The sequence below is a fragment of the Diabrotica undecimpunctata genome, chromosome 1 (assembly GCF_040954645.1).
Source record: "Diabrotica undecimpunctata isolate CICGRU chromosome 1, icDiaUnde3, whole genome shotgun sequence".
Classification (NCBI taxonomy): Eukaryota; Metazoa; Arthropoda; class Insecta; order Coleoptera; family Chrysomelidae; genus Diabrotica; species Diabrotica undecimpunctata.
The window spans coordinates 204,611,629-204,622,892 of record NC_092803.1 but is presented as its reverse complement, the minus strand read 5'-3'; the positions used below and the strand labels follow the sequence as shown (position 1 = coordinate 204,622,892).

The window sequence follows — 11,264 nt, the reverse complement described above, 5'->3', positions numbered from 1 at the left end:
AAGACAAGGTTTAGGTACTATTTTATCCTGTGGAAGTGGCTGTAAAGTTGGAAAAATTCAACCGCTCTATTCTACAGCAACATTCTACGAGTATAACCTAGCGAGAGATTAAAATTAAAACAATTTTGAAGATGAATTGTTAAATGAAGAATCCACTGAACTTTTTGAAGTTGAAGATGTTTGAACTAACCTTATACAATATTTTGGTAGTATGAAAAAACCTGAGAAGAATCGTTAAACATGTATTATTTTTTTATTCGTTATTAAATTTTTCTTTACATAATTTAATTTATTCCTGCCAAATTCCTCAAATTGTATAATCAAAAAAGATATTGTTGTGATTTCTTTGACAATTAATTAAATATTGGTGTGTCCCAAAATAAATTTTACGTTTATCTTACAGATAAGTAACCCCAACATAATTTGACGTGAACAGACAGGTACATTTTATTATATGAATAAATGTCTATCTTTCAGATAACTATCTGTCAGATAGTACAATATTTATCTCGAGGTGAAAAAAACCGGCCCTTTCATGCAAGAAGTTTATTATTTTAAAAATTTAATTTTTAATTCTTTTGAAAGCTTCTTGATCCTAAAATATTGGCTGCGAATTTGGTGATCGGTAAAAAATATAGTACAAAAGTGGAGCTTTTCCAACAAATAAATTGACCGAACTAGAATTACGCTGGTTTTTGTACGTAAATCCATATAAAACACGTGCTTGCTTTATAAGTTTTCGAAAGCAACTGTCGAGTGGCAGGTGCGCAGATACAGCGGGGCGTGCGGTGTTGTATACAAACTAGTTTTAGCTCAGGTGCGTAGTGGTATAAATACAGCTATAACTTCGTTTTTATTTCGAATTACTTAATAAAATTTTAGGGCAGTATTTCCATGATATTAAGGAATGTTTTTACGTAAAAAAAAACAAAAACGGATTTTTTGAAAATTTAGAAAGTAAAAGTCCCCTCACAATAAAATTTGAATTTTTTCCGCGACTTTTTGAAATAATTGTGATACTTTCTTGTGAATACACATTGAATAATGCACAAATAACAAGAATAAATATTATAAATAAAACTTTCACATAAATCGTTTGATATTTATATTTTAAATAAAAAATTACAACTGCTCACACTTAATATTAACAATAGAAAATAAAGTCTTGTTTTGAATAAAGATAATAAAACAACTAATCCTGTCCATTTCTTGGTTTTTTAACACTTGGTCCGTCAATATTTCTATGTCTTACTATACGTTTAGCTTTAAGAATTGAGAGCGTGTCTTTATTAGTTTGTCGCGGGAATTCGCTTACGTCCGGTTTAGGGTTCACTACGCGTTGGGTCACGAAATCACTAGGCACGGCCTCGTTCGAGGGTTTGATGGGCGATCCGGTTTCTTCGCCCTTTATTTCGCTTTCCGAGAAGACGTCTGTCAAGGATTCTTTGGAGGAATTCAGCGCCAGGTCATCTTTCATCGTTTCAAAGGATTCATCTTCTTCCTCCTCCTCTTCCATCATTTCTTCCTCGTCCTCTTCCTCTTCGTCCATTTCATGTTCGACGATTTTACCTATAAAACATAATTTTAGTAAGACTTTCTACTTGAAGAATGATTGGTAATACTTGACGTGAGTGTCAGAGAGTATTTTTATGATTAGGTTTAAGTGTGAGACAACGTTTATCGTTCGTCGGCTGAGTTAGAACGTACCGTGGGACAGTTGGTCATGCTAACAATGCAAAAAAACGGGTGTGGCAGTCCAGTGGGACTGCACTTCTATACACGCATTCGCCGTTACAAATTTATTTGGGAGTCAATCTGAACAATCATTACATATGTAATGCTATAGGTAAGACATAGCAGAAAGAGAAACATAATTAATAACAACTTACTATCAATGAAGGATTGAATCAATATTTTGATGAAAATGTATATTTTTAATATTTTTATTTTCATATATGTATGACAGGAGTTGAATGCAAAAATTTTTTTACACATACTCTGCAGTAAAATTCATTGTTTTTTTTTGTTATTAATATAATAATACAATAAAAATTAAACTGCAATATTCATAAGTATTTAAAAATGACAATAATGTACTAATATTAATAAAAAAGTCCTCCCCGACGGGGATACTGACTACTATACTACCGAGGACATGACACAAATATATTTCAAAATTGACGTTCTGGGTCATACAGTGATTTATTGAGATTATTATTTTGAAATACAAAAGACAAATATAATTATGAACATTTAATAAATAATACAAAACATATCACATAAATAATAATATTAATAAATATTTTATTATATGTATAATATTATATGTATATATATATATATATATATATATATATATATATATATATATCTTTATATAATATATATAATATTAAATTATATATACAAAAGGAACATTTTTATATTCGAGAGAGGAAGAGAGAGAAAATATATCTTCTGTCTCTCTCTTACTCATTATCTTACATATGTAATGATTTCACAGATTCACTTCCATACAAATTTCCAACGTGGAGCGCGCGTATAGAAGTATAACTTCAAAAACAGTTCTGCATGTCACTTTAGTAGATCTTTGTATCTGACAAGTGATCGGACTGTTGGCGTGAGTGTGAAGAAGTGCCTCTACGATTAGTTTAAAGTGATAAACAATGTATATCATTGATCGGATGAGTTGAAGCGTACTGTGGTAAAATTGGTCTAGCAAAAACACATTTTCAAAAAGATCTAGCAGGATTTTATACCTGTGATCGCGATAGTTTGAGTAATTCTACTATTACGTTAAGTATGGGACAAAATAAAGTACAACTTTATACTTGCCTGGTGATCGTGAATGTGTCATATGTAATAAGGCTAGGTCAAGATAAAAATTAGTCCTATAGAGAGATGTGTCAACTACATATCTGTAGGGAGATATTTAGGAAGATAAAACATACTAGAACGAGATGATCGATTATAGAAACGAATTGATAAATATGACGATAAAAACTATGAGATTTGGAAAAAAAAGAAAGCTGATAACTTTTTAAATGTTTGCACTTACCATGCAGCGTTGGAAAGGCTATATTGTCTGGCACTAGCCTTAAATCCTTGCCATATTCTCGCATTAAAGTTTTTATTAAAATAGCTATATCTTCACGTTTCCTGGTAACGATGATTTCTTCGAACCAATTCTGGATTTCTTTTATAGGTATCCGGAAGTCTTTAATAGGATCCTAAAACCAAACGTTTTATTTTTAACATTGATTTAAAAAACTGCATATGAGTGATACAATTATTGTAACCATCGCTAGATAGTTATGTGAGAACGAACTGATTGCGGTTTTGACATCTGACATCCAATGTGTGACGTCTGTCAAAATTACCATTGGTTTGACTTAAATAACCGTGAAACTAAAGAACTTTTCTTTTTTGAAGCGTGATCAAAAGTGGGAAAGAAGTTGCAAGGATATTAAAAGCGGTGTTCAACCTTAAAAACTATTGGAAACGCAGTAAAAGTGTAGAAATAGTATATAAAAGGCTTAAAATACACTATAGTTTATTTTTATGAACGAGAGAGTAATTAGCATAAGTTTAACTGGTAGCTCCGACCACTCCATGGGCGTGCTCAAGATTAATTGAAAAATTACTTTGAATAATTGTAAAAAATAAATGAATTATTTCAGTGCTTGCATTATTGCATTATCCATTACTATTACACAGTTCTTAGGAAGAAGATCTATCATTTGTTCGAACCATTCTTGAAAGACATCAGCGTTCATGTCTTCATGGTAGTCACCGGTACGAGTTGATTCAAAAGTTAATAAACCACCTTCAACAAAACCGTCTGAACTGCCAATGTGTACTATTATCAGCCTGCGTCCCTTTCCTGATGGTGGGTTTAAACCAGTAGATAAGTTATTTACAAAAGCGTGCCTTTGACTTGTAACAGTTTCATCCTGCCAAAATTTATTTGGTGTATGACCCTCGTTGATCCATGTTTCATCAAGATAAAATATTTTTCTTTTTTGGTTTCTCATTTCCTTTATGGTTCTTACAAAATGTCTTCTCTAGATGACAATATCGCTTCTTTCTAATAAAATAGACTTTCTGGGCTTCTTTTTCCAGCGGAAGCCTATTTCTTTTAAAAGTTTCCATAACGTACTTCGACTCATTTCTGGGTAATCCTTATCATCTCGAACTGAGACAAGAACTTTATCCAATGTTGGAAATTCTTGTCTAAAGAAGAATTCATGCACTTTCCGTCGAAGTCCTTCTTTAAAATGATATTCTATTTGAAATTTTGGTTTCCCTGGAGCATTACGTGGCATTTGAAAACTACCACATGTCTCTTCTTTAATAACTCCGTAAATCGTTGATTTCCCAACACCAAGTGTACTGCTAACTAACTCAACGGTCTCATCAACACTTTCACATAAACGTTTGTCTGTAAATGATTTAAAACAATTAAATATTAATGTTTTTTCATTAACTGTTAGAGGACCAATTTTTCGGAGTTTACACGGCACTTCCAAATTTTCCATAACACTAGCATACACAATAAACTGCACCTTGCAACTGAAGTACCTACTTTTAGTGAACTGTTAAGAATTTTGAATACGCCACTTGGACCTTCCTATATACAAAAACCCACTATCACATTTTCTGTGGAATAAGTTTAGAAGGTAATTATCTAGTCAATTACTGTCGTAGATTCCTGGAATTAAAGAATTAAATGTTTGATTGTTGAAACCCTTACTTCGTGGAATGCACTCATTTCAGATAAAATAAAACGTTTTATTTTATCTAAAGAATTAAACTTTATTTTGCAAATAGGCAAAGAATTAAACTTTATTTTGCAAATAGATAAAATAAAACGTTTTATTTTATCTAAAGAATTAAACTTTATTTTGCAAATAGGTAGGTACTTATTAAACTTTTATTGGTTATATATAACCAATAAAATAAACATTTTACATTTCTTGCATATTCATTAGTACCTGTTAACCTCCATCACTCCGACACTGGCAACCTTATTTAGGGATTAGTAACCCTCACAACTATTGTATTCTATTCTGCTCCAACCTTTATACCTGGTGGTCATACTCAATTTAAAATTGTTTTCCTATATACTTCTGTAAACTTGTTGACAAATATCTGTTTTTCATTGAGTCACCCGTATCAACAGTTTAGGGATTTGCATACATAATTTATTGTTTTATTACTCTCTCATACATAAAAATACACTATAAATTATTGAGTCAAGTTCGTTAAATGCATCCAGAAAAGTATCGAAAACGAGGGTCAAAATTCTTGAAAATACTTTTTACAATTGTTTAGTCGAATAATTACAAAAGATTCCAAAAGCACAAAAAAGAATGATACAGGAGCATACAAAAAGGGCCGAAAAGAATAAAAACATAAAAATAGCATATTGCCATACGAAGATTAACTTAAAAAAGCGTCCAACAAATTTGAAATTTTTTAATACCACAAAAGCATACAAAATCATCGAAAAACGTCAAAAAAGTAACAAATCAAAGCACGGAGAGCATAGAAAAATCGTGAAAAGCTTTCGGCAAGTATCAAACTGGGTAAAAGTCAATTAAAGTGTAAAAAAGCATGGAAAAAACATGTCAAAGCATTTTATAACTTTTATAACTGTTATACTAACTGGGAGAAGTGTCAAAAAAACGTTAAAAAACGTAGAATTAGAATAAAAATCGTAGAAAGATCATCTAAAAAGTGCTAAAGAGCTTTAAAATTAGTCAACAACATAAAATACGTAGTAAATAGCGCTAAAAGCAAAAACTGACTATCTGAAAAGAGTCGAAAACTTAGAAAAAGCAAAGAACAAACGCAGAGAAAAAAAAAATCAAAAATGTTAAGAAGCGTTAAGTAAAGGAGCCAAAGAGGAAATATTGATAAAAAGTATTAGAAGCATCAAAAACGTGAAACGAAATAGTACCACAATAGTACATAGATAAACGAAATAGAGTACAACAAAAAAACTTCAAAAAAAAATCGAAAAACTGTCCAAAACCTAAACCCAGTACCGAAAAAGCATAGGAAAATCATAAAAAACTTTACAAGGATTTCAAAATTGTTTATAAATCATAAAAAGCATTACGAAGCATTAAAGGTGTCAAAAAAAATCCTTGTTTAAGACAATAAAAAAGTACCAAAAGCGCCAAAACGCAAAAAGAACATGGACGAAAAATCAATCATCTTCAAAACCGTTGTAAAAGCGTTAAAGGTGTAGGAACAGCGTTGAAAATTCCTAAAAACGTTAAAAATTCTTTAAAAATAGAAACGCAAAATAGTATCAAAAAGGTCAAATACGTCAAAAGTTTTACAACTGTCAGAAAAACGTCAAAATACTTCAAAAGAACTACTACTAACAAGCGCTAAAAAAGTGTTGACGATGCTACAGAAGCTTAGAAAAAGCGTCAAAAACGGCAAACGCATCGAAATATCGTCAAAATCTTTCAACACGTGTCAAAAGTGTTAAATGAGTGTCCAAAGAACGTTAAAAAGCGTCAAAAACGTTGAAAAACATTGCTAAAGAAACATCAAGAAAAGCACCAAAACGAAAGAGATAAAGGGAAAAAGAGATATAGAAAGATGAAGAGTAAAAAAGAGTGAAGAGGGAGTAAGAAGAAAAGAGGACGAAGAGAGGGAGAAGTGAAAAAGAAAGGGAGAAAAGAGAGAAGCAGTAGATAAAAGAAAGAAAAAAAAAGAGAAAAGGGATAAAGAAAAGAGAGAACAATAAGGGAGAGAGAAAAAAGGGATAGAGAAAAGAGCGAACAATACGGGAGAGGAGGAAAATGGAGAGATGGAGAGAGAAAAGGGGGGTAGCAAAGAGAAAATAAAAATAATAAAAGAGAGGCGAAGAAAAAAAGAGAAAAGAGAGAACAGATAAAATATAGAAAGGGAGAACGAAAGAGAGAGGGGGAGTAAAATATAGAAATTGCAGATAAGTATCATCTACACATTAAGCATATCATATGGACTGAACGAAATCAAACAAATTGAAAATTACTGGTTGCGAATGGATGCCAAAAACAACCAACAGAACCGAATGAACATATTTAAGGAAGACTCATACTCGACGATGAATGAAATAATCGAAATAGCTATTGATAATGACGATCTTGTGCGAAAATGAGTTAAAAAATTTACCAATATATATATATATATATATATATATATATATATATATATATATATATATATATATATATATATATATATATATATATATACATTGTGTGAATAATAGTCGATACTATTAATTTATGTAAACAAAAAAAACAATTGTTGAAGAAATCAACTAATAGTATAACATAGTATAACATTGTGTAAAACCTACCTTAAAAAATTGTTCAACGTATTGTAACAAGTACAGTCCACAGTCCGTGAAGTTATTTTGTTGTGGAACTTTCGGACACGCTCCCTTGATAACGTCTTTATTAAATATTCTCTCGCTTCCCATTCGCGATTTGTATTCGCACGTTAAATAGTCCCTCAAAGTAGCAACCACCCGACATCTGCTAGCTCCGGATAAAGAATCGAATATAAGAATGCAGGGCCTGAAAAATACAAGTTTGTTAAGACGAATCCAACTTAATATCATAAGGCAACGAGTAAAAACATTAAATATTACTTTGGATATTGCCACCACTTATAAAAACCTTTTCAATAATCATTTTCTTTGGCTTAATCCAACAAATGTATTAACAACTTTTTAATTTGATCGATGGTGATTTATTTTTCATTCAACAAGTTTTTCCAAAATATAAAGTATATGACCGAATCCAAGATAACTCAAGATTTTGACAACACAATCAATGAAAAATATCTAAAGTTGCATTTGTTGCCCCACTATTTCATATTTTAGAAGCAGTAATAGCGCTTACATGACCGCTCACTAGTGGTACAATAAGGAACTAAAATCTTGTTCAACTTCTTGTTCTTCTCTATGTGTATAACTTCTGCCGAGACTAAAAAATGACAGTGAAAGTTCCTATGCTTTGCTTATAGGTCCACCTCGATATTGAGCGAACTTTGCGCTAAGCTAGAAAAATATTGATTATCATTCCGGCTCACATTTATTTCATAAACTTTCGATTCTATCGTCAGTATCGACGGTTATTGTTCCTGTAAGTATTTTGTCGACTTTCAAAGACCAATATTTGATGTTGTTGGTTTGCAGTTTCCTTTGCGTTAGAGTTTTTGAATTTCTTTTGATGTCTCAACTTTTCAAACAGTCAGTGAGGAGGGTTTTGACGTAAGACCATACTAAATACTTAAATCTCGTAGAAATGTCCAAGAAAACACAAAAAATTCAACTGTAAAGAAAATTTAAAAATACTGATTACAGACAAATCATATACTTACTGTTTAATGGGTACTCTCGGTTCCTTAGAGCCCCTACTCGTAGAAGGCGGCGTGCTTGCCCTTTTAGCATTACTGTCGGCCGAATTCGTACTTGTCGGTGTAGAACTGGGCGTTTGACCGTTCTGAGAAAGAGGCAATTCTTCAGAATCATCGGATTCCATCTCACTATCGTCTCCTTCCGCTTCGTCTTTATCACTCGCTTCGGGATCATCGCACGATATCGCTTTGGCGAGTTTTTCTTGTTTAATTGCGACAGTTACGTTGGCAATGCTAACGGTTGTTGTTACGTTTTCTAAACAGAAAAATATGTCTAAATAAAGAATATTACAAATTATCACAACAAATTGCATAAAAAACGAAATAGATATCATATTGTGCCGAAACCGGCCCAGTAACGGCTTTAAGAGAAATCTAGGCTGATGTTCTGCTTCGAATCGACGAATCATCAGAGGTTTCGTCTATATTCCTTACCTATCTCAAATTTTATTACACAGCAATAAAGGGCAGGAGTATGTGGATGAAGGAGTAAGATGGAGTGTGAACCTTCCATAGAGATTAATCCGCCAATGAACAAGCAGAATTGCTTATAAAGAGGAAGAAGAAGACCAGTTTTTGTTATGTAGAGACAGTCTGTATTGTCGAATTAAGTAAAGCAGCTGTAGAAAGAAATCAATAGTGTATATCAATCTGCTCTACTAATTATGACAAAACATACAAGAATAAAGTCTAAGTTGAAAAATGTTGCTTACTTTTCTTTTTAGATTTAACTTCGAGTTTGTAAGGTTTTCCGTCCCAGGTATGACAGCCCGACATTCCCGGAAAGCATATTATAGCTAGAAACCAATGGGCGTTCTCGTTAATCGGAACTATTATGAAATCCTTCTCGAATATATTGACGTTTTTGCTCCATTTCTTGACTCTGGCGTGGCGTTTTTGTGCCGGGGATAAGCTCGGATCCAGTTCACTGGGCTGAGATTTCCTAAAACAAGAAACGAAACAATTTATCACATGTAGAGGTCACTGAAGAAGGATCGAAATATCTGACCAAATTCTTGATCAAATTTTCCTATGAACTCTATGCGCAAGACCAGGTTTCTTTTCAAACACTTTTCAAAAATTGCAAGAAAATGCTCTTAGAAATAGTACATAAATAGTTCTGAAGGCCCGACCGACCTTGAAGTAGGTAGAGAAAGCGGTTAATGCAGCTGTTCAAGCGGGACAGGTGACGGCAGCTGTTTACTTTAATATACTTTTCTCGAAACCACGTTTTTTCAACTTATTGTCACTCATATTTCGAAACTGTTGCACTTATCAACATAAACCAAACGGCATTCTACTCTTTAGATGTCTATGCTCCGTTATTTAAAAATATTCCTATGTCAACCAAAAATATTCAATTATTTAAAAAAGTTACAAACAATTAAAAGAACAAAAAATGGTCGAAAAATTCGAAAGTCCGCCATTTTGTTTTTTTTTTCTATGAAAATTCATTCTAATTGATAAACAAATGAAGTTCAAAGTTTTTAAATAAGTTTGAATAAATTTTCGTCTCATATTTTCTAGCAGTTTTCCGATTCTCATTGTTTTTAAAACATTGATTTCGTATAAAACAAGAACGAGTCAACCGATTGAAAAACCCTTTGTTCAATAACGAAACAATACTATAAAGATGAAAGTTTCAACAAAATCGGTCGATTCGTTCTCAAGAAATCGTGCCTACCGCACTGAAAAACAAAGTTTCGAGAAAACGCGTTTGAGTTTTTTCAACTGAGACCACCTACCGACCACGCCCTATTCAAATCTCTATAACTCCAGTAATATTGCTCAAATTTACTTCAAATTTGGTGTGAATACTCTTGAAGTCCTATACTTTCATATGGAATAAGAAAAATTAATTAATTTTTTGAAATTACAAGTCCTATGTAACCCCTTAATAATGTATGTATTGGTGTTAAAGAAACTCCTTAATAGAAGTTCAAGTAAATGACAGTATAAAAAGTGAGACAAATAATGAGATGTTTAAGAAGAAATTAATTACTTTTTCTTATTGATACATGTCTTTATAGCTTTCGAATTTTTATCTCGTTAGAGATTATATTGTGTATAAGATGTTCTATATTATGTAAATAATTTATAAGTATGAATAAAATAATTATTGTTACAATATTATTGAAAATATAAAGCGTTGATCTAATAAAACCTCATAATTTTAAAATCTAGAAAAGATATATTAAAAAAAATAAGACAACCGGTATATAATCAAATATTGGGACAACCAGTATAATACTCCTATTATAATATACATTAAGAACAACTCAAAACAATATTTCTGTTATCAACATATTGTTTACCTTTGGGACGTGCTGTATATAAAATGAATATTTAATTATAATCTCTTAAATAAATTCCAACATAAATTCTGTATAAAAAGTTTTATAATCACTCTCGTTGATTTTCCAAAACGGCAACAATGTCATTTCACTGATACGCGACCTACATTCCATTGAATAAATTTACATAATTTCCCATTAGATAAATAAAAGCTGCGGCGTAGCCAATGTGTACGTGATTTCGTATATTCGACAAAACGGCGTATCACGGCAACATTGGCGACGTTGCCGAACGTGAAAAATTGTAGACGTATTATAGAAATGGCGAAACCGACAGGTGCAGAATGCAGTATACAGATTGTCCAATTTGAAAAATTACAAAACGGTATGTTGGTAACCTATTAAAAAAATCTTTGGCACTAACTGTGGCACAGTAATAGGTTCTGAGTAAAATAAAAAATGTGAAACCCTTTGTTTATCTCTGCCATGGAACAACACACAACGGCAAAATAACCAACTTTAAGAGTAATGGGAAATATT

The 11,264-nt window shown here is 31.9% G+C and overlaps 1 protein-coding gene across 1 annotated transcript in view; it reads right to left on the bottom strand.

Moving 5' to 3' along the window:
* Positions 1–1,090: 1,090 nt before the first annotated feature.
* Positions 1,091–11,264, bottom strand: part of velo (sentrin-specific protease 6 veloren) — a 50,613-nt gene continuing 40,439 nt past the window's right edge. Inside the window, exons 17-21 of the mRNA XM_072521036.1 lie at positions 9,144–9,373; positions 8,395–8,686; positions 7,367–7,586; positions 3,059–3,230; positions 1,091–1,569 (exon numbers count right to left, since the gene is read on the bottom strand). Coding sequence (XP_072377137.1) covers positions 1,193–1,569; positions 3,059–3,230; positions 7,367–7,586; positions 8,395–8,686; positions 9,144–9,373 — 1,291 coding nt within the window. The 3' untranslated portion in view covers positions 1,091–1,192. The remainder of the gene's footprint in view (positions 1,570–3,058; positions 3,231–7,366; positions 7,587–8,394; positions 8,687–9,143; positions 9,374–11,264) is intronic.